The sequence below is a fragment of the Solanum dulcamara genome, chromosome 5 (assembly GCF_947179165.1).
Source record: "Solanum dulcamara chromosome 5, daSolDulc1.2, whole genome shotgun sequence".
NCBI lineage: Eukaryota > Viridiplantae > Streptophyta > Magnoliopsida > Solanales > Solanaceae > Solanum > Solanum dulcamara.
The window spans coordinates 64089638-64114729 of NC_077241.1; the positions used below are offsets into that span (position 1 = coordinate 64089638).

A 25092-nucleotide genomic window follows, 5' to 3' on the forward strand; every position below is an offset into this window, starting at 1 on the left:
TAAAACGTATAAAATATCTTTAATTATTTATGAAAAACTAATATTATACATATAAATAATTATAAATTTTAAGTATATAATTATCGGTTTGGTTCGGTTATTTATTCGGTTATTTTTTTCTATAACCATAACCAAACCAAATATTATCGGTTATTCAAATTTAAAACCAAACCAAACCAAACCAAACTGAATGTCGGTTTTTTTATTCGGTTTGGTTAAATTTTCGGTTTGGTTTTGGTTTTAACCAAAACTGTGAACAGCCCTAATACCAAGATATTCAATATTCATTTCATTTAATGTCTCAACATGATATCCATTTCTGCGGATATCTTTAAAACTTAACAAGTTTCTTGGGGATGTAGAAGAAAATAATGCATCTTCTATAACAATTTTTGTTCCCTTAGGCAGAATTATAATAGCTCTTCCGGAGCCTTCTATCATTTTTGAATTACCAGAAATTGTAGTAACATTAGCTTTTCTTCTAAGTAAATTGGAAAAATATTTGTCGTCTTTAAATATAGCATGTGTTGTTCCACTATCAATTACACAAATATCATCGTGATTTATCATTGATCCAAACAAGATTTGAGGTATTTCCATATTTTCTTCACAAAGAAAGAAAGTAAATATTATAATTAATACATAATTTATTATACAAAATTTTATTTTATTACATGGATCTAGAAAAATACAAACATAATATTTAATACATACAACAACAAAGAGAATTGTTTAACTATTATCGGGCTTATCAACATTCATATTTACTTCTGGAAAATTAAAGAAATCAGCTACATCCAGATGCATGGGCTCAATATTGTCCTCAGAGATAAAATTTGTCTCTAGATTATTTTCTGCCCTTTTTAACGATGCCTGATATAGCTGAACCAGACGTTTTGACGACCGGCAAATCCGTGACCAGTGCCCCACACCTCCACATCTATGACATATTGTTTTTGAATTATTCTTCGGTAAAGCTTCTGGCTTTTTACCCTGCCTTTTATATTGCTGGTTATTTCTCGGTGCCAGCCGAGCATCATGATTAAAATTTCTTCTTTGACTACGACCACGACCACGACTGGGGCCATGGCCTCTTTCTCGTTGGTTAGAATTTGCCTGATTCACTTCAGAGAGTGGCAAAAAACCAACAGACCGACTATCATGATTTTTCATTAATAATTCATTATGGCGTTCAGCAATAAGTAAGTGAGATAATAATTTAGAATATTTTGTAAAGCCTTTTTCGCGATATTGCTGCTGCAGGAGCATATTCGCGGGTGGAAATGTAAAGTATGTTTTTTCAAGTTTATCTTGTTCCGTGATTTCATCTCCGCATAAAGTGTCACGCCCCGAGAGGGTACCCTAGGCGTGGCCGGCACTCAGAAATCATTTCTGACTTCTGAGAGAACCACTTGGTCTCATTTCTTATTTATTCATCAGCGGAAGACTTAAGAATACTAATGTGGGCTTGTCATAATCAAAGGAAAAATAGATAATTATTAGAAGAAGTAGTTTCTAAGGAGAACTACTCCGATTACATCATCAGACTCTGTCTATGAAGCCTCTAATACTCTTAGATGGTGCCAATGACATGTCCATGGCTACCTCAAAAGAAACATCACACTCAACAATAATAAAAGGATAAGGAGTTCCTTCGAATACAAGAAGGACTCACCAAATAGCTGAAAAGAAATGATCTTCAACGATGCGCCTGTTGAGGATCTCTAACACCTGTATCTGCATCATAAAACGATGCAGGTCGAATGACGTCAGTACATGGAATGTACGAGTATGTAAAATGACAGGAAGGTAAGGACAGATATCAAGATACTCCTCTCAATAAAACTCAGCTCAGAACTCAACATCATCTCAACATGAATATGTAATGCAAGTTTAAAATATAATAATAAAAATAATAGTAATAAGCAATGCTTACTCAGTTGGGAGTTTCTCTAACCGACAACCATCACTTATGAGCTAGCAATGATACAACGAAGCGATGTCGTTGCCACATCCATCCAATACCTTGCCAGGGTAAAGGACATCACCATCTTGGATCCATTCATCAAAGTCCTCTTTTTGGGACTTAAGAGGCATAGCCTCCATCCTACGCTGGCTACGTAGTTCTGGGGTTTGAGTCAATTAAACTCTTACCCAACTCGGTGCTCAATACTACTCCCAAAATATGTGCTCATATTAAACTCATCATCTAGTCTCATTGGACTTTAATTTAAATCATCAAACTCATCTCATTTCATGTTCATCAATCATTATACTTCCAAAAACATCATTTACATCTCATCAAAACATCTTGCTCAAAATATCATTTTCTCAAATTCATTCAAATTCAACTCGTTTGCTCTTTCAAAACTCAATAAAATACATATATAGTATTAATTCATATAACTCTCTTTTTATCAATAAAAATAATAAAAAGCCAACATCTTTACTCAAAATATGTGTAAAAATATTCATGAACATTAAATCAATTAGGATTCATGGAAAAGTAGCCATGAACAATAATTCCAATAATATGAGAGATAAGAATAATAATAATATTAATGCATAATATATCAAACTCAATAGAAGAAGAATTATTTCATTTAGAATTCAAGATTTGGATAAAACTAAACTATAACTCAATTATAATGAATTTAAATATTGGGCGCATGGACGAACTCAATCCAATGCTATGAAAGCCTTACATACCTTAAATTTGAAGGTTTACTCCGAATTGGAATACTCTTGGATCCCTAGCCTTTTCTTCTCGCCGGAGCGTTTTGTGTACTACCCGGAGTATAAGAATAACCGGAGTAGTACTACTAAAACTAAAACTATATTTGAGAAGAAGTATATAGAGAGAAGAAATACTTAAGAAAGCTTGATAAATAAAATGAGGAAATAAGGTGGGTATTTATAGGTGGGAAAGAGGGACCTAACAATAAATAAAATAATTATAAAGAAAAATCTGAAAATTTAATGGAATATATTGATGTCATGGATGATGTTAAATGGAGGACAATTTATGTCATGCATGATGTCAAATGCATCTAGATGTTTCCATGGTAGGTAAGATGAGTTCTTTTTAACAGAATACTCGTTTTCGAAGCTGCGTTTGAATAAGATAAATTCCTTATTAGGATTTGGTGTCTTCATAAGAATTGTAGATATGGAAGTCTAGTTTCATATCGTTCAAGAATTAACCAATTTGGAGCAACCTACAGTGAGATATGAATTTTCTTCTATCAATACTCAATTCCGTCACAGCACTATAGCTTGCAAAGATTAATTTATTTGACCTACTTATACTCCGAATTTGAAGTTATGTTCTTCATGAAAGTTGTAGGTAAGGATGTTGTGATTACCCAGAAATTTGAATCACTTAATTTGGACCAACCTATGAAGAGTTATGCCCAAAATACAGAGGCTGTATTATTTTCATCGAGAATTGAAATACCGACATACAATATTTTAGGGGTTGTTACATAAAGTTAACTGAGCTATAATTCGAAATAAAGCAGAATTATATTCAGTTATATTTTTAAAGTCCATTAGTCTCAGATTTAACCAGTCATGACGTGCTTGTGGAAGCATGACCAACTTCAGGTGGTCATACCTTTCTTTTAAATTTTTCCACAATTTCAAGGGATCTTTTAATGTAAGATATTGTAATTTAAGACCCTCGTCAAGATGGTGGTGGAGGAAAATCATAGCTTTTGCACGGTCTTGACTAGATGTCTGGTTATCATCTTTAATGGTGTCTGCCAGACCCATTGATTCTAAATGAATTTCGGCATCTAGTGCCCATGAGGAGTAGTCTTTTCCAGAAATATCAAGAGCAGTAAATTTAATTTTTGAAATATTTGCCATTTTATGAAAATAAATTTAAATAAAATTCTTACCACTTTTTGTTACCTTGAAACAATAGCCGGAGCCTCGTGCTGATAACGTGTTATAAAATAAACTAAATCTAGCAATTTGAGACGGAGAGAATCAGAGAGAAGAAAGAACAAAAGAGAATTATTGTATGTGTATTTTGTACTAATATGTTTTCTGTGTGTTCCTTCCATATCAATTATGACCTCTATATATAGGCATAATTTAATGGGCTGCCCATTTTCAGTGGGCCCCACTTATTTAAATAATTTTGTTTAGTGGACATTCCACATATTCTACTTATCATATTTAAATATGTCATGTTTAATTAGTTATTCGTTACTTTTTAAATATACAAAGAACTTCAGTACACATTTTCTATCTAATTATTAATGCATATTAATTTATTTATTAAAAAAATTAAAACTTAAAATTTTAGATACGCCTCTAATATTTTATCATCGATAAAAATGTTAATGAACATATCATAAATAAAATTAAACAAAAAGACAAGAACCTAAATTATTCTCTCAGTTTATTCCAATGAATTTTGCTGGACCACTTTATTCATTCACTCCATTTTGTAGATCTGACTAAGTATTACGTGCTTATTCTTTATTACTCATGTCACATGCATAAAAAGTAAATAATAGGTAACAGATTATTATAATAATCCCATGTAAGTAATGGTATGTTTTTTGCTTACATAATAAAGTCATAAAACTAACCTACCACATGAAGGGTTGAAAATAACTAATCACACGCACTAACCGTACACTTCTTTTTTATGTCTAGTAATCATATCATGAGTCATGACGTTCATGCATGAAGAAGCAAGAATTGGGTACACCTTCTTTCTCCTTTTTATTAGTTTTATGTGTTCTTAAGACAATCTCAAATTAATATATATTAAAATTAAGTTTAATTTATAATCAAACATATTTATAAATATTTAGTAGATTTTTTAATATATAGAGAGAGAGAATTTGGATAAATGTTATTAGGTTCTCATATCCCTCTCAATTTATGTTAAAATGTTTGATTGAGCATGAAATTTAAGACCAAACTGACAAACCTCTAAAATTTATTGTCTAAAACAAATCATATATATTTGTATTCGCTATAAATTATTTTAATGAAGATAAAATAGAAAATTTAAAATTAAATTATTATTAAATATAAAAATATATTATTGATTTTTAAAATTGATTAAAAAAATAGTGTCACGTTAATTGGGACCAGGGAGAAGTATCTTTTGAGCCAAGTCCGCCCCTGCAATTCTTTTTCCTCTCTATAATTTATTCTTTTAATATTATTGTTAAACCATTTTTCCACTCCCCCATATTTTCTTATTGAGCTTGAGCCTTGCAATTCATATTTCATATTCTATTTTTTTTTCATGTTTAATTTGGAAAGAAAAAAAATCACCCTTCATTATTTTGTGCCAAGGACTAAAAGGCTGAAGCTGATTAATAGTTTCATCGTGATCTCTTCCATCGTGAAAAATAATTACTTACCTAAATATTTGTTGAAAATAAATTTGTAAAATAATAGTGGAATGAGTATGACTCTTTTTATCTCAATTTATGTGGCATTTTCTTTTAATTTGTTCAAAAAAGAATTGTTAGAATATATGAAAATATATTCTGACAGATTGTAACAAATTGTATATATTTAGTTCCTAATATAGAGATATTTAGTTTCCTTAATTATAGTCTAATTATACTCTTGTATTTATGTATATAAACTATAGAGGTGAATGAAATAAATCAAGGGATTAATCTCTTTCATGGATCAGATTTCTAGGGCATGATCCGACCTTCTTCTTCTTCTCGGATTCCTGCTCTGCCGCCTCCCCTCCTCTCCCTCTTCCTCTCTTCTCAATCACCATGTCTAACTCCAAATCTTCCTTTCATCCTGCTCTTGATGTATCCAACATCAAGAACCATATTCCCATCACTCTTGAAATGGAGAACGTGTAATATTTCACATGGGCGGAACTCTTTAAGATTCATGCAAGATCCCATCCGGTGATTGATCATATTATTCCTCCGACAGCGGGCACGGAGAAACGGCCTCAACAAGAGGAGGTCAAAGAACTGTGGTCCACCCTGGATGCCACCGTTCTCCAATGGCTCTACTCTACTATCTCTCATGATCTTTTGCATATAATTCTTGAACCTGACACCACGGCGATAGAGGCTTGAAATTGTTTGCGTGACATATTTCAGAATAACAAACACTCTCGTGCTGTCACCCTTGAGTACAACTTCACTCATGTCGACATGACAGATTTTCCAAATGTCTCTGCCTATTGTCAACATCTCAAATCTCTGGCAGATCAACTCAAGAATGTCGGCTCCCCAGTCACTAACGATCGACTAGTTCTTCAACTGATTTCTAGCCTTATTGAGCCCTACCAAGGTGTGGCCACTCTTATTCGCCAACGTGACCCGTTGCCTTAATTTTATCAAACCCATTCGATGCTCACTCTTGAGGAGGAGGCCGTGCTAAGAAAGTGACCCAAAGCTTCTCCGCTGCCTTAGTTGCTCGCTCGTTTGAGTGTGCTCCTGATGTTCCTGATAATTCCTCTTCCAACCGCAATTCTAATGATGGTAAGAAGAACCACAATCGAAGCAATAATGGGAAAAAATATCGCGTCAACAATGGTGGTCGTGGAGGCGGCAAAGAAGCTGCTAGCAGCGGCGATAATACAGGCCGTGGTGGTCAACTAGAAGGCGGCAACACCCGCGATACTGGGTAGCAGTTAGCTGGGCAGAACCCTTCGCCCTATTCTCTATGGGCTGGCGGTCAGCAGTGGTCGTGGATGGCATCATAGGTCCTTGGTCTATACCGTCGTGTCCATATCCTTCAACTTCTTGGTTCTGACCCAATTATGGACAATAGCAGCCACCACGAGCGGGTGTTCTTGGCCTCCGACCACAGCAGGCCTACACGACAACCCCTACTCCTACGGATATTAAAGCCGCCATGCATACTCTTGGGATCACTCCTTCAGATGTAAATTGGTACATGGACACCCATGCCACTTCTCACATGACATCCACGCAAGGTAACCTATCATCTTATTTTAATAAGAGCAATAAATGTGGTATAATTATTGGTAATGGTGAATCAATTTCAATTCATGGCTATGGTCACATGACTTTGTCTTCCCCGTTTCCTCCCTTGTACTTAAACAATGTCATTCATGCCCCTCACCTAGTTAAAAATTTGGTGTTCGTCCGCAAATTTACCATTGATAACTTTGTTTCTATTAATCTTGATTTCTTTGGGTTTTCTGTGAAGGATTTTCAGACAAAGAAGCTGGTAATGAGGTGTAACAGTCGAGGAGAGCTTTATTCGGTCACCAATCCAGTCACTTCACAATCTACTTTTGCTGCTTTGGCACCATCTCTTTGGCATGTTCGTTTGGGTCACCCGGAGCACCTGTGTTAAATTTCCTTAGAAAGAATAAATTGATTAATTGTAATCCAAGTAGAGATGTTCGTATTTTTCATTCGTGTCCTCTGCAATAATCTTCTATATTGGATTTTTTATTGCTTTTGCTGTCAAATCGCCCATTATCCCCCTACACACATGATTACCAGATACCCATGGAGAAGCGCATTACAGTACTTGTATGCTTCTAGCCGGAATCTTATTAAAAATGGGAGCGTATGGATTAATTCAAATCAATATGGAATTATTACCTCATGCCCATTCTATATTTTCTCCTTGGTTGATGATGATAGAAAACATGTTAAGTTTCCATTTTATGCTTCGAATTCTAGCTCTCTTATGTCATTTGATATTATACATAGTAATCTTTAGACATCACTCGTTTTGAGTTTTTTAGGTCATCGATATTATGTCTTGTTCATGGATGATTATTCTAAATTCTTGTGGACGTTTCCTTTATTGCACAAATCATAAACCTTTTCCATATTTTTAACTTTCAAGATATTTATTTAAACTCACTTTGAGCGGGACATCAAGAATATTCAATGTGATAATGGAATGGAATTTGATAATGGCTCCTTTTGGGACTTCTGTAGAGCCAATGATTTGTCGTTTCGATTGTCTTATCCTCACACATCTCCTCAAAACGGGAAAGCTGAAAGACAAATACATACAATTAATAACATTATTCGTACCTTATTGGCCCGTGCTTCCCTTCCTCCTTACTTTTGGCATCATGCTTTGCAAATGGCAACTTATCTTCTCAACAGCCTTTCTCATAAACTGGTAAACTATCAATCCCTTGTTCGCATTCTTTATCGAAAGGATCCCTCTTATTCTCATCTTCGTGTATTTGGGTGTTTATGTTATCCTCTCATTTCCTCCACACTCATAAACAAACTTCAACCCTGGTCAACCCCGTGTGTTTTTTTGGGATATCCATCCTATTATCGTGGGTATAAATGTTTTGATTTGTCATCTCAAAAAATCATCATTAGCCGTTATGTAATATTTGATGAGACGCAATTTCCTTTTGTCAAGATACATACTCCTCAAAATCACACATACCAATTTTTAGACGATGGACCATCTCCCTATGTGGTTCGTCATCTCACTACCTCCACAAACTCGCTGGATCACCACCTTTCTCCCGCACCGCTGCCCATCCCGCTGTGCCCAGCCAGCTGCTCTGCCCCCTCACCTGGGTAGATCGCTCCTTCGATGCCTGCTGGGTCGGCCCTAATGTCTTCTTCCGCTCTCTCATCTAGCTCTCCTCCTCCACCCACTCTCGTCTCTCCCTCTAGTCTACCCACTGATCCTGTTACTAGGAGTCAACATGGGATCTATAAGCCTAAGAGGTCCTTCAACCTTCTTACATCCATCTCGAAGTCTCCTCTACCCCGTAATCCTGTGTCTTCTCTTCATGACCCGAATTGGAAATTGGCTATGGATGATGAATATAATGCTCTTATATAAAATAAAACGTGGAAATTGATGCCCCGTCCTCCAAATGTTAATGTTATTCGGTGTATGTGAATTTTTGTTCATAAAAAAAATCTAATGGTTCATTTAAGCGACATAGAGCTCATCTTGTAGGTGATGGTAAAACCCAACAGGTTGGCATGGATTGTGGTGAGACATTTAGTCCATTTGTCAAATCGGCGACTATTCGTACGGTTCTTAGTTTGGCTCTCTCCAAGGCATGGCCGATTCATCAACTTGACCTCAAAAATGATTTCTTACATGGCGAACTCAAGGAGACTGTTTACATGTATCAACCTTTGGGCTATCGGGATCTTGATAGACCTAATCATGTGTGTTTGCTAAAGAAATCTCTTTATGGGCTGAAACAACCTCCGCAGGCTTGGTATAAGCGATTTGCTTATTATGTACGTACCCTTGGGTTTTCTCACAGTAAGACTGATCATTCCTTGTTTGTTTATCATCAAGGTACTTCTACGGCTTATCTTTTATTGCATGTCGACGATATTATTTTAACTGCTTCCTCTTATGCGCTCCGCCGGTCTATCATATCACTTCTTAGCTCCGAATTTGGTATGAAGGATTTGGGCTCGTTGAGTTATTTCTTAGGCATTGTTGTCACTCGTCATACAGATGATTTGTTTTTATCTCAAAGGAAGTATGCGGCCGAGATCATTGACCGAGCTGGCATGTCATCGTGTAAGCCATCTCCTACTCCGGTTTCTCCAAAACCGAAGCTCGAGGCTACTACGAGCATACCGTTTGAGGACCCATCTCTTTATCGGAGTCTTGCAGAGGCACTGCAATACCTCACGTTCACGAAATCGGATATTACTTATGTTGTGCAATATGTATGCTTATTCATGCATTACCCACAGGATGAGCATATGAACACTCTCAAGCGCATCGTGCGCTACCTACAAGGTACTTTGGATTATGGTCTTCACATTTATCCCTCTTCCACAACCGCTCTTGTCTCATATACTTAGTTTATTTAGTTCCTAATATAAAGATATTTAGTTTATTTATTTCTTAATATATAGATATTTAGTTTCCTTAATTATAGCCTAATTATACTCTTGTATTTGTGTATATAAACTATAGAGGTGAATGAAATAAATCAAGGGATTAATCTCTTTCAAGAATATTAATGATCTTTTTATAATTAGAAATAATTTAATTATGAAATTCTTTTTTAATCCTTAATGAAATGATTTATAAATAAACAAATATCTAAGGTATATTATAGACCATAAATTTGAAAAATATATTTTTTTTCATAAATTTGATGTTAAATCAAATGGTACCACATAAATTATAATGGTAGAATAGAGAGAGTATAACATAACTGACCAGAAGTACCATAATCAAAAAGGTACACGTCACGCTCTAAATCTGAGTAGGGGCGATCGACATCTGCTGTCTCACTAGATCGAAAATTGATTGAAATCAACTTAAATAACAAACATGGGTCAGCACAGCAAACACTAAATTTTAATTTGAAGTAAATATCTCTAAACTTGTGTGATATTAATAAAATTCTTAAATTTGGACTCGTAAGATTTCGATACGGAATGGATAACAATTTTAAACATCTGAAATGTAACATTGGATTTGGTAAATTTGGTAAAATGAGTTAATTATTAAAGAGGAGAGAAAAAAAAATTGAGTGATCACTGTATCTAACTATTGACAATGTAAAGAGTATTAATAATATTCTTGCAACACTTTATGTACACAATATTTAAAAATAAAATAAAATAGAATAAGTGAATTCTTTTATGCAACATATTGATCCGCTTATTCATTAGTTCAATCTATTTCAATCCAGCCCATTTCAACTCGTAAAAATTTGTAAATTTTACCTAAATTCCATAGTGATTCTTTTCAATTACATTATATCCCTACTCTTTTAAAAATTACCCAAAAATCTCTTCTTTGGTCACTTTCGAATACATCGTGTACGTCCTGATACATTACGTAAAGTGTTGTATCCAATCGATACGTCGCGTAAAGTGATGTATCCGACGTCCTAATACATCATGTAAATTATGTATCCGATTGATAAATGACGTAAAGTGATGTATCGGACGTCCTAATATATCACATAAAGTAATGTATCCGATCGATACATCACGTACAGTGATGTATCAGAGAATAAGAGAGAATAGGAATTTTTATAATTTTTTCAAATGGTAGGAAATTTTAGAGAATATGGTAAAATAAGTTGTGTATTTAGGCAATTTTTCCTAAAAAATAGGATTGATATGTAACCCGAATTGGCTCATGAGAAATTTTATTAAAATATTTTAAAAAAACTTTTTTTTCAATTTGATATGTTATATATAGTCATAATAAAGAAAAAATAATTTTATTAGGTACTAAAATAATTTCAAAAAAACAAATAAAATAATTAAGCTTAGTAAAAATTAGAATGGGTTGAGTCTTGGCCCGTTATATAACAGATTTCCTAACTCATTTTTGACTCAACCCGTTTTGACCCAAACTAATTTAGAATTAGATTGGATCTTGATTCAATTATTGTTTTAACACATTATAACTCGACCAAACTTGACCCAATTCGCCCGATTACCACTCCTAATTTACACTTTAGAACAGGTCTTCGAGAATGTTTGGGTTGTCAGAGACAAAAAGATGATTCATGTGATCCAACATTTAATTCCTTGTACATTATATTCTCACTGTATTTAATTTGGTTTTATTTCATTTTTTCTTAATTTTTTTAAGGTCATGTTTTCACCTCGACTCAAGAGGCACATGCAGAATGATTTGTCAATTTCCTTTGAGCACCCACATCAAAAAAAATTAACTTCGTCACTATTTCAACTACTCTCTTTGTCCATCTTTATTTATCAACTGTATTAAAAATAAATATTTAATAATATTTATTTAATTTATGAAATTAAGAGATAATTTATACTTAGTACCTAATTTCTAATTTATTCTTATCATTAATTAGTAATCATTTTTCTATTATACTTTTCAAAATACTATATTTATTATATTTAAAAGATGATATAATAAAATTATCCTTTTATTTATAATTTCTTAAAAGTTATGTAAAATTAATAGTAAACAAATAAAGATGGACGAAGGGTGTAACAATTTTCTTGTCTTCTCCTGGGAGTCTACTCTACTTTTAACCTTTCGATAATATATTTACCACAACAACGGATATCGGAAAAGATATTATTTAATTTCTCGGCATTCTTTTCCTAATCGATAAATACTTATATCTGATGATTAATAAGTTCTAGACCGATAAATATTAGCAACTTATATACGATATTTACGTTGAAATGAACAATTTATTTTTTTATCGGTTGAACTTTAAAGTAATACTCCCTCCCGTCCTAATTTTTTGGTGTTTTTATCTTCTTATTTAATTCAAAATTAAGTTGTATTTTACACAATAAAAAAGATACTAATTATATTTTTCTAAATTTATCCAAATTTACATAATTAAAAAGATAATAATTTTATTTTTCTTAAGAACATGTCAAAGCAAAAAACATGAAATAATATAAAACAAGTGATAATATGTATAAAAAAATATATGGCTTACATCTATTAATTTAATTTATATACTCATGAAATGCGGGTATATTTTATCGTGTTAGGTTGGGGGCTTAGAATTTGTTTGAATTAACTTATTTTAAGTGCTTTTAAATTAAAATATCTTTTAAGCACTTTGGAGTGTTTCGATAAATTTAAAAAGTTCTTTACAAGCACATAATTTTGAGTTAAAAATTATGACTTTTGACTTATAAGTCAAAAACTAAAAGTCAATCCGCTCTTAACCGCCTATCTTGTGGCTACATAGCATGTTGACTAGTAATATTTAAGTACAACTCTTCTCTACTCCCGTCTCAAATTATTTTTGCTAGTTTTTGAAATAATTATTAAATTATTTATCATTTTAAATTTATTTACTAAAATCCACCGACCAAACGATCCTTTATTGCTACTAAATGTATTTAATATTTGTTTTGAACTTTAGCATAACTTCAGCATGTCTATATGAATTCTATGAGTCAAAATACATTACAAAAGATCTGTTTACTCTTCTACCTTTGACTGCCAATTCAAGATTACTTTCCACAATAATTTTGAATTTTGATTGCATCTCCAATTAAAAGGCAAATACGCAATATAACACACATTATTTGGTATAATGGCAACTTTGATATTTCATTCAAATTAAATTTAAGTATCAAAGGTAGCTTTTTACAAATAGTTAAACCTATGTATTTTGCATACGTGTCTCGTATTAATCAATATAATTATACATAAGAAGAACAAATTATTTTAAAATAGCAACTGGCATTAAAACAAATATTATATCTATCTAAATGATAATAATATCATATAAAAAGGAAAAAAATTATTTTAAAAATGTAATTTTTTTTCTATAATGTTTTTAATTCTTTTATTCATTTACTGATTTACTTATTTACCATAATTTAAGATTGATTTATTTAAGGTAAACCTGAATTACGCAAAGAAATTAATTTTTGAATTACAAAAAGAAAATTTAAAGTGGACAAAATTTGAGAGAAAATAAGTATGCTCTATTGCATCTAGCCTCAATATGCAGCTTCATATTTGCAACATTAATTCAAAACTAGCGACATGTGTTATAACAATGCTAATGAGAGAAAACGTTAGAACCTTGCCATATATCTTTTCCTTACCACATAATTTAGAATTTCTTAATTTTGAAGTATATTTATATCCTACTGTATATTTTAGAACTCCTTAATTATTAATTTTCCTAATATTTCTTATCATATATTTTTGGACTCCTTAGCTTTTGAATATTATAAAGATAATTAATTAATAATTTGAGCAGAATGGTAGATGACAATTTTACTTATTGTAGAGTCTTTTAATTAAGGGTAAAAAATCCAATCAACATTTTTTAAGAATCTTTATGCTTTTAATATACGCAAATACCAAACTTTATATAGAACTCGTTTACTATTAACTTCGATAAGCAAACGAGTGCATCCTTTGAATATTGTGAGTTGTTACGTGTTGTCACCAAATAGGGGTGGCAAACGAGCTAGTCGAGTCAGATGTGGGTTGGTCACAAATGAATCAAGTAAAAATAGATAAAATATTCGATTTAACTCATTTTTTATGTGGATAAAAATGAGTAGACCCAGTGAATAATATGGAGAGAAAAGACATAAAGTCACCAGTGAAATTGTTCCATTTTTTCAAAAAGACACCTTAACTTTGCGGGCGTCCTATGACTCCTTAAACAATTTAAAAGTAATAATATTACATCATTTTTAGTCAATTCCACTTTTAAGAAAAAAGAAATTTTCACGCACCAATGACTAATTATCACATGTTAAAATGTCATAAACCAATTTTAAAAAAGAGAAAAAAACTAATTTTTTTTATAAATAAAAGAAAAAACTTTCAAACCCCTCCACTCCCCCCACTTCTCCCCTTTCCTTTAACCCTTCTCCATTTCTAAATTAAGCTCCTACTATCATTTTTTATGCTATATATATTGTCACTTTAGCAAAATAATCATCATTTTATTGTATTCTCTCCTTTTAACTGTCATTTTACTATTGCCGAAAAATATTTTTTTGCTGTATGAAATGGTGGCTAATAGTGACCATTTTCCTTTTCATTTTTGCTTTTCAATTTTTATTACTTTTACATAATATCCATTGAAAAAATCAAACGCCGACGACAAAACTCACTATTAGCGCAGTTGAAGAAGTAGTTCTTTGTCGCTGAAAAATATTTTTTCGTCGGATTAAATAGTGGTTACCAGTGACTATTTTCCTCTCCACTGACGAAACCCACTATCAAGAATCAAAGAATTCAAAATCCACCTAAAGATTGTTGATTGAAATATGTAAAGAACTTGATTTTATATCCTTTGTTTAAAATTTCAACTTCTTTTTCTTCAAGAACATAGGAGAAAGAAAAGAATGAACAGAAAATAAAAACTGGGAAAAAACAAATAGAAAATTAAAAAAATAAAGTGAAATAAAAAGAGAAAAAGGTTAAAATACTTTTAATAAGCAAAAAAATGTTCTTTTTAAAATATATTTTTTTAGGTCTCTCACTCTCCTCTAAGAGAGTGAGTTAGACTCACCATGTCAGGAGGCTATAAATTTTATGTTAATATCAATAAAAAATTACTCAGGGGTCATGGGACGCCCGTAAAATTAAGGTGTCTTTTTAAAGAACGAAATAACTTCAGTGATGACTTTATGTCTTTTCTTTAATATGACTATCCATAATATCCATTGCATCTTATTATGTAAAGAAATAAGTACTTTCAAATTGCAAGTTTTTTTTTCTAGTTCCTTTTCTCATTTTAGGTGTGTTTGGTACGAAGGAAAATATTTAAATATTTTTCTAAAAACTATTTTTTTTATTTAAGAGAAGTTCTGAATTTTTTCGCCTTACTTTATTTATGGATATCATTTTTCAAAATTAGAGGAAAATAAGTCAATTGAAAAATATTTTTCAAAACATTTCAATCAACCAAATATGAGAAATTTAGAGAATATTTTTCATATCAAACACAATCTTAATAAATGTATTTTTAGAGGTTCATACACCGTTACATACTTATGATGAATGGATTATCAATATTTTACGAGGAATAATATGATTATTCATGTTTGATCTACTTTTAAATAATTGTCTATTTAAAATGAATTGAATCGAAATGATAACCATAGATTTTACCACTTTGACACCCCTATCACCAATGAATGTTTTGATTTGGGATATCGGGTCAGATATAATGTGAATATTGCTGTGAAACAGAGAAGAAATAAATGAAGCACTATCTTCATTGTGAATTCTACTTTTGCATTTATATTAAATAAATTCATTTTGCCATAATTGTTTATGAACTTGGAATATTTTTAAAGATATTGTTAATGCAAATGACCTTGTATTTCTGCTATTAAACTACCTTTAATCTTTCTACAAACAAATACTTATTATATTTTCTCTTTTATGTGACATTTGAGAGTCATAAAGTTCTTTATTTTTGAAGCATGATTAAATAAAAATTAACAAAACAAAATAAAACAAATTGCTATCGCGCCAGGTAGGGGTCGAACCTACGACCTTCTGCTTAGGAAACAGACGCTCTATCCACTGAGCTACAGGCGCTTCTTATTTATCATGCTATATTTATCGGAATTAACAAATATGGCCTACAATGAATGTAGATTTCAATTTCGAAAAAAAATGATATTTGAAATTTAGATTTCAATTCCGAAAAAAAAAGTGAAAATTCTTTTACAGTCAAACATCTCATGGAGTCTTAATATTGGAACTTTATCTTCCTATGTTTTCTTTTATTTTTCTCCTAACTAATCCACCAACATGGAGTTTCTCAGAATAGATGAACGTCACTTAGACCTCATTTGTTTTATTAAAATTAAAATGCCTGAATCTAGTTATATATCTGAATATTAAGATGTTGTCTTCATATCTAAATATTAAATAATTAATATTGTTTGTCTTCAATATCTGAATATGCATATGGAATTAAACGTTATATTAATAAAATATTATAAAAACTCTATTTCAATTTTTTTTATAGAAAATAATATTTTGAACATTTTTATTTGATGAAAAAAATTGAACTATAAAAAATTCCACTTTAACCACTCAAGTATACGATAATTTAAATAATTAAGTACTAAATAATCAGGTCAAATTCTATCAAAATGGAGGAGTAACAGTTAATAAATAACCATCAAAGGATATGGTGCATCGGATGAGGCTGCTCTTTCCTTAACCAAAGGTCTCGAATTCGAGTCCTAGGCATAAAAAAATTCTTGATAGGAAGCCCCCCCCCCCCCCGAATGGGGCCCTAACGGTGCAAATTCGGATATACTCGAACTCCAATGTGGATAACGACACAGGGTGAAAAACAAAAAAAAACAGTTAATAAATATTTCAGTATGAATAGCAATCAGAGCACATAAGTGCATGTTAGACTACTGATGTAATGTTGATACGTTCAACATTTCATAGGTGAAGATACATCGGAATTCAAAAAAAAAAATGTCAGTTTCAAGGATACTTCAACAAAACGATAATTGTTGTTACAATTAATCTATGCGTCTACAAGAATTCATGGTAAATATCAACACCAAAAATATTGTATACTAGTAAGAATTATAAAAACTTAGCAATTTCAAAAGTGAGAAAGACGAACGAGAGGCCTGAAAACCTTGTCGAGAAAATAAGAAGACAGGCATGAATGGTCTAGTAAAATAAGCATATTATTTTAAATGAATCTTAGGCCTCATTTGTTTCCACTTAATGAAAGTCTTAATCTTAATCATTCAAATGTCAGTCATTAAGTGCGTTTGTTTTTAAGATATGAATCTTAATCATTCAAATTTCAGTCATTAAGTCTGTTTATTTTCAAGGTCTGAATTTTAATCATTCAGATCTAATCATTAAGTGCGTTTGTTTTTCTTATTTTATAACCACTTAATGGGCCTGAATATGTATTAATGAAAAAGATCTATAACAAAGTCTTAATATCATTAAGATGTCTATTTAAAAATTTCTACAAATATGACAGTTTACCGTCACTCCATCTACGACATTCACCCACCACACACAACCACTATCAATCACCACCACCTACTATCCACAACCATCATCCTCAACTCAACCACAACTATCACCAATCACCACCACTTATTATCCACAACCACCATCCTCATCCCAAGTACAACTACCGTCAATCACACAAATCAACGGTCATCACTATTAGACACCAATAACAATCATCACCATCAATTATTACATTCACTAATCACTGTCGATAATTATCACTATTAGTCATTATTATATATCATTAACCTCTATCATCATTCACCGTCATCATTAGTTATCAGTATCATTCCACTATTAATCATCAATTGTTACCAACAATAACCACGTTAATCACTAGTACCAAACACTATACCATAATATTACCCATAACCACCATCATTAGTGAACATCATCCCAAATGGACACATACAATCACCATCATCAGTGAACACCATCCCAAATTGACACATACAATTACCATCACTAGTCATCACCACCACTAATTGCCATATAAAAAAGTTAAATATTTTATTGATATAATATTAGATTAATTCAGTATTTTATTTAAATTTTATATTTATTATTTTTTAAATAAAGACAATTTTCATGCATTCAAATGTTTAGAAAACAAACAGTCTTAACTACTTAATATTCAAATCTTAATATAACATCTTAATATTCAGATGTGTATTCAAATTCAGACCTCTAAATCTTAATACACATCTCAATATTCAGATGTGCATTTAGATTCAAACGTCTTAACCTTAATGCACATCTTAATATTCAAATGTGCATTCAGATTCAGACATCTTAATCTTAATGAAAACAAATAAGACCTTAATGGTGTTAAAAGTCAGTTACAAATCCGATTTATTCAGATCCATTCAAATTCATTAAGAAGTTTTATAAGAAAACAAAACAAACACCCTTAATGAATTGAATCTGAATGATTAAGATTCAGACCTTAAAAACAAATACACTATGAGCTGAATCAAAATAATTATGACTCAGACTTCCATTAAGTTCAAACAAATAAGGTGTTAGTCCCTCTAAAAGATACACTTAGTGGTTGTATCATTGGTAGAATGAAATAAACAAAAATATCTCATAAAATTATTTTGTCCAGTCTTTTATATGGGATAACTTATCCCTAAAATAAATAATGATGGAATAAATAATATTCATTACCAAACACAAAATAAAATAATTTCATCAAAATATCTCGTAATTATTATCTTTATCCTACCAATGAAATGGCCCCCTATAATTTAGTTAGTGTGTTCTTTCCGCTCTTCAGCAAAAGCTTATGTTTGGAGAGGGAGAAGATAATCTTAGTTAATTATCATTGTTAAAAAATTTAAATTTAAAAATGACCTTCCAAAGTTGAATTATTAAATTACCATTGGTAGATCATTGATGTTTGTTTATATAAGAATGTAATTTTATTTATATATACTATTGATCAAGTTTGTGATCATATCATTTGAAAGTTTAAGCTAATATAGAAAACACATTTTTAATATTTAATTATATTATCAATATTCTCTCTCACATGTGGGCGCGATTCAATTTTTCATGGGTCAAATACATAAAAATTCTCTTCGATAATGAGTGGCGATGAGATTCGATCTAGGACTTCTTCCTGCTCTAATACCATATTGAAGTGTGTGACTATCTAATCTAAAATCTTAAGCAGAGAGAGTAGACTTTTAATACATAATTATTTTTCAACATTCACCCTCACACGTGGGCCTGATTCTGTTTTCATGGGCCAAACACGTGAAATTTCTTGATAATGAGTGACGATGAGATTCAAAATCTTGGATCTCTATCTCTATGATATCATATTTAAGTGTGTGACCATCTTATCTAAAATCTTAAAAGAAAGCACACTTTTAATATTTAATTATATTCTCAAAATATATCTTTAAATTACTTTTTTGGCAAAAAAATTGACCTTTACAGGTCGGATTTGACCAAAAATAATAATTCAAAAGTCGATCTCCTAGGTCGATTCCCCCCCCCCCCCCTTTTTTTTCTATCATTTGTGTAGGTCAAGTTTGCTGATTTTTAGTAATGTATATTAATATCGAAAAAAGGGTTAAAATGCCCTTAAATTATGTAAAATAGATAAAAATGTCATCAGTTGATAGTTTGGTCTAAAAATGCTCTTACCTTCAATAGTTTGGTCCAAAAATGCCCTTATTGTTACTTAATAATAAGAGTATTTTGGACCAAAGTATTGAAGGCTTGGACATTTTTGGACTAAACTATCAACAGAGAATAATTTTTGTTCATTTCACATAGTTTAAGGGCATTTCTGGTCCTTTTCCGTATTACAATTCATTTCAAACAGCAAATATAAAGGGTCGTCCAAGCGATGAAAGGTATTTAAATTTTTTTGAAAGTCGCAGGTTTGATTCTCCTATGCAGCATTTGCCTTGATCTATTTTATAAACTAGAACAATTAAGAAAAGAAGGGTAAGAATCAAAATTAGGTAAAATGTATTAAAGATGATTTTCTGCAAGAGATAACGAGAGATAGAGAGACTATTTTAACTAATTATTCAACTCGAACCAAAAAAATAACATTTCAGACTTTGACACGTTCGTGGACTATAAAACCTATAGCTACGATCATAAAATTATGCTGACTGAGGTAAATGTTTCCATAAAAATAAAAATTTAAAAAGCTTGTGACATCAATAGTATTCATATAAAAGTTTGAAAGTGTTTTGATGAGGTCAGAGTAGAATGGTCCACCAAGCTATTCAATGTTATACTAATTAAGAATTGATAGGATGCCCTATAGATGGAGAATGAATACCTGTATTTCAGTTTATCAGAATTAACAAAGAATATATGCAAACTTGTGTGAGCTATCGTGATATTAAAAATTGATAGGATGCCCTATAGATGGAGAATGAATACCCGTATTTCAGTTTATCAGAATTAACAAAGGATATATGCAAACTTGTGTGAGCTCTTATGATATTAAACTCATGATCTGTCATATGATAAAACTCTTGAAAAAAGTGATAGAACGTTTACTTAGGAGTACAACAAGAGTGAAAGAAAATCAACTTGAGTTAATGCCCGATAGATCTATAACAAATATTATATTTTTGCTAAGAAAATTGTGAATATTTATCGGAAAAAATAATAATCTACACATTGTGTTTATTGATCTAGAGAAAACATATGATATAGTACCACACAAGATCATTTGGTAGGTGATGGAAAAAAATGAATTCATATTAAATATATAAAGGACATATATGAATGAAGGAGTCGACATTGAGCCCCTAGTTATGGACGACCAGCACAATATACAAGATAAGATCCTATAGTGTATGCTATTGTGTTAATGAGGAAACTAATGAGGGTGTCAAGTTTGAAACATGAAGAAGCACTTTAGAGAGTAATTTTTTTAAAATAAGTATAAGATTGAATATATGAATTGCAAGTTTAGTCATCATGAGACGATAAAAGATGAGGTGAGACTAAACGAAATTTCAGTGCCAAAATACAATTTTTTTTATATATATAGACTTGTTTTTCAGAGAAGATGGAATGATAGATGGTATAGATAAAATCATGAAAATGTTACTCATAGAAATAAAATCAGATGATTGAAATGGAGAAGTATTACCAGGATATAATGTGATAGAATAATGACCATCAAAGTGAAGGGTATATTTTATAGGAAAGATATAAGATCCACAATGTTATATAGTAGTGAATTTTTGGTTAAAGTCTAATATATCAACAAGACTATTGTTGCAGAAATGCGAATACTAAGATGAATGTGCGATCATCTCAGATTAGGTAAGATAAAGTCTGAGCACATTTGCTAGAAGGTGCAAGTAGCATGTATTAAGGATAAAATGCAAGCAAGTGGAAATTTGAGATGATTTCGACATGTTCTTCGATGGCCTACAAATGCACCAATTTAAGGGTGTGATATTATGATAATGGAATGTGTTAAAATGAAAAAAAGGTAGATCTAAAATCACATCAAAGGAAGATATCTCAAAAGTTCAACAATATCTTGGTATCAAAGCAAATTTAACCAAAGAAAGAACACAATGAAAGAAAAAACCCTAATAAAGTGATAGCTATTAGTTGGAGTTAGATTCTACACTTGTTAGAGAACTTTTAATATTTATAATAATAATAATTGTTATTATTTATTTATTTATTTACTTTTACTTTTTTTTACTTTATTTTTATTTAATACAATGATAATATAAAATGAATATAAATAAAGAAATACAAAATTATGTAGTCGATCTCAATTTGTTTGAAATAGAGATACGTTATTATTGTATCCACATGTTAGAATAGGTCCTTTACTCCTCACCAGGGGCAGAGCCACATTATGGCAAGGGGGTTCATTCGAACCCCTTTCGGCGAAAAATTATACAATTTATATATGGTTAAAATAATTTTTTATGTATAAATAGTAGATGTCGAACCCCCTTTGGTTAATTCGTATGTCTACTTCTTCAGATTTTGAACTCCTTTATTGAAAATCAAATGAATATTGGTAGTACATAATTTTGAACTCAAAATTTCATAACAGTACGTTCAAACACTAGATCCTATCTAATTAAGGGTCCAATATATATGTATTGCCTGTTGCATATAAGGAGCATCTTAATTCAGCAGAACGATTGAAATAGGCGGAATTAGGTACGAAAGGTGGTTCATCTGAATCTCCTTTATTGAAAAGTCATATTTACATACAAGATTAACTTTTATATGTATAATAGATGTTGATTTTTTTTTTTTTTGGGGTCCACTTATTAAAAAATTAAACTCTTATTTACCTTCTTTTTTTTAATGTTTATTTTCCTCATTCTTTTTTTGGTCAAATATTTAGTTTCCTTTTGAGATGCAACAAACAACGACAGCCAGAGCAAATATAGACTTCATTTACGGAAATAAATCAGCTAACTAGTTCAAATCTCTTTAACACCTAATTACAGTCTATATATCCTATAAAAAAAAATCATGATTAATTGCTGCTTTAGGTACTTTACGTAACCTTCATAAGGAGGTTCATGAATGAAAATTAATGATTTTCTTGGAAAGGGAAATGATTTAAATGATTTTAGCTTCATTTATAGGAGTATATGATATGCATAAGAGGACGTTCATGAACTTATGGATGGAGGTCAACAAGTTGCATTCATTTGGGACATGGAGTATGAATTTCTTTTATTGTGATTTTTCGTCTACTTTAACTTGTTCAGAATAAATTTTGTACACCTTTTACATAATAATAAAAATAGTATGCATATTCTAATTTCTATCATAATATTTATATTAATTAATATATAATTTTTAATGAATTTGAGAAATAATTTGCAATGAGTAGTTAATGCTTAAAATAAACAATAATAATTTATCTTTCTCTTGATATACTAAAAGTGGATAAATAAAAATAAAATTTTAATTTTAATATAATAAACAAATAAAAATTAATAGAGATAATATTACCGGATGAACTTATTACTTTCCTCAAAAGGAAAAAATATCAAATTCCTTTTAAAGATATCTTTTTCATTGTCCCTTTATTAATGATAGTTTTGATGGTAATAATTAATAACATAACCACACCCCAAATACTGTCGTACAAGTACCCATACTAATTACTTTCGATTTGATTTTACTGGTTAGTTATATTAAAAATATTATTTTATTAAAAATATTATTTTGTTCATTTTGTTAAATTAAGAGAGATTTGTTTTTATTTTTCAATATTTCTCATATCATTAGATAACCACATAAAATTCTAGTATTCAAATTTTAATTTTTAAAATATAATTAATAAAAATAATTTTAGTGAAAAGATCCCTGATAAATAATATCTTAAAAGGAGTGGCAACCAACAATGACAAGTAAACTTAGAATGTTTATAGTAGTTGTTGAGTAAAGTGAAAATAGTAATATATGAATTAGTTATGCTAAATATACATGTTTAATTATGTAGGATTATAAAATGGTAACCCAATATCGAACTTGATATGTTAAATTTTATACGTAGCAATAAAATGGTATCAAACATGTTACATTAGTTATCTTGTTTTTAATAAATGAATAATTCACTTCCTAACAAACAATCGAACAATTCTTAAAGTATTAAATAACTTTTTAGGGTGGTTCAGTATGGTGGAATATTGATGGATCAATTTTTTTTGAAAAATATTTTTTTTTTCTAGAGAATAAGTTCCTTGAAATGAAGAAAATTGCTCCGTAATGAAAGTAGAAAAAACAATTTTTTAAAGTGGCATTTCATATTGATTTTGTCGTGCTCATCCTCCAACACATCTCACCTTCATCCCCACCTCCTTAGCCCCCATCCCCACAACTACCCACACCCCACCTCCTTAAACCCCATACCCCACTTACCCATACTGTTGAGTTCGAAATTATCAGGGCATCAGACGTAAGCTTATAATTGCAAATCATGTCGGTATAAATCATATGATGAATAAAACTATACTAAAAAGCATAACATTACTATATGATTTAACCAATTGGCCCGCATATGAAAAGCTAATATAAATGAAATAAAATATTAAAATTATAGAGAAAATAAATCTCTCTTTAAATAAAACTCTTTAACGACTATGTTGGGAAGTTATTATGTTCTTGAAATGAGAAGAGGGGTGTTCAATTTATAGTTATACATAACTCTTTCTCTAAGAAAAAAATAACCAAATATGGAAAAAAAATTATTTTTCCTTCGGAAAAGCAAAAACAATTATGATAATACTTTGGCTTTCCCTTTAAAAGAAAAAGTAAAACTCAAATATGGTAACAAAATTAGGGCAAAAACTCTATACACACCTCACCTTCACCCCACCCCTTAGCCCCCTTCCCCACACCTACTCCACCCCACCTCTACCCTCAATAACTTTAGTCTAGATTATATACAAATATTTTTAAGCTAATATGTTTTACTTACATATGGAACACAAAAACAAGTAAGAAGCACACTTATTTTTCTATCATATCAAACATATCCTTAGGGGTTGTTTTGGATAAGATAGACAGTGTTATACCATGAGATTAGTTATCCCATGGAATAACTTATTCTATTATTGTAGTACACATGATGGATACATAATTCCAAAACTAACTAATACTCACTTCATTCACTTGTCCACTATTTAAAAAATAAATTCACTTTTAGCATTTAATAAAAACACAATTTTTTTTATCTTACCCTCAATATTAATTACTTATTTTCTAATTCATTTTTCAAAACCTAACACTATACATCAATTAATATGAATCAGATAAAATACTCATATTAATCATTATTTAGCATGCAAAATTCAAAATAAACAAGTAAAAAATAAACAAAGAGAATCCCTAATCAAGCACACAATAAAATAATCCTTACATTTTATTTCAAAATTATTACTCCCTCTGTTTCAAAAAGAATGTCCTCTTTTCTTTTTAATCCGTTTAAAAAAGAATGATCTCTTTTCTTATTTGGTAAAAATTTAGTTTTAACTTTTCACGTGACATATTTAAAACTACAAGATTAAAGGATATTTTAGTACATTTGACATAACTTTAGTTTAGAATCACAAGATGAAAAAATATTTTTTATTTTTTTAAACT

The 25092-nt window shown here is 30.7% G+C and overlaps 1 protein-coding gene and 1 non-coding gene across 2 annotated transcripts; one reads left to right on the top strand and one right to left on the bottom strand.

Moving 5' to 3' along the window:
• Positions 1-6161: 6161 nt before the first annotated feature.
• LOC129890660 (uncharacterized) lies at positions 6162-6640 on the top strand. Its single transcript, XM_055966165.1, has 2 exons — positions 6162-6300; positions 6378-6640. The coding sequence occupies exons 1-2, from the start codon at positions 6162-6164 to the stop codon at positions 6638-6640; spliced, it is 402 nt and encodes a 133-aa protein (XP_055822140.1).
• A 9289-nt stretch (positions 6641-15929) lies between these two features.
• TRNAR-CCU (transfer RNA arginine (anticodon CCU)) lies at positions 15930-16002 on the bottom strand. Its single transcript has one exon. It is a non-coding gene; the product is annotated as a tRNA-Arg (tRNA).
• Between the last annotated feature and the right edge of the window lie 9090 nt (positions 16003-25092).

Excerpts from the sequence above, each read along its gene's own strand:
- LOC129890660 (XM_055966165.1), top strand. The coding sequence starts at position 6,162 with ATGACAGATTTTCCAAATGTCTCTGCCTATTGTCAACATCTCAAATCT. Across the intron at positions 6,301-6,377 it reads CCTTATTGAGCCCTACCAAG|GAGGCCGTGCTAAGAAAGTG; the intron begins GTGTGGCCACTC and ends ACTCTTGAGGAG.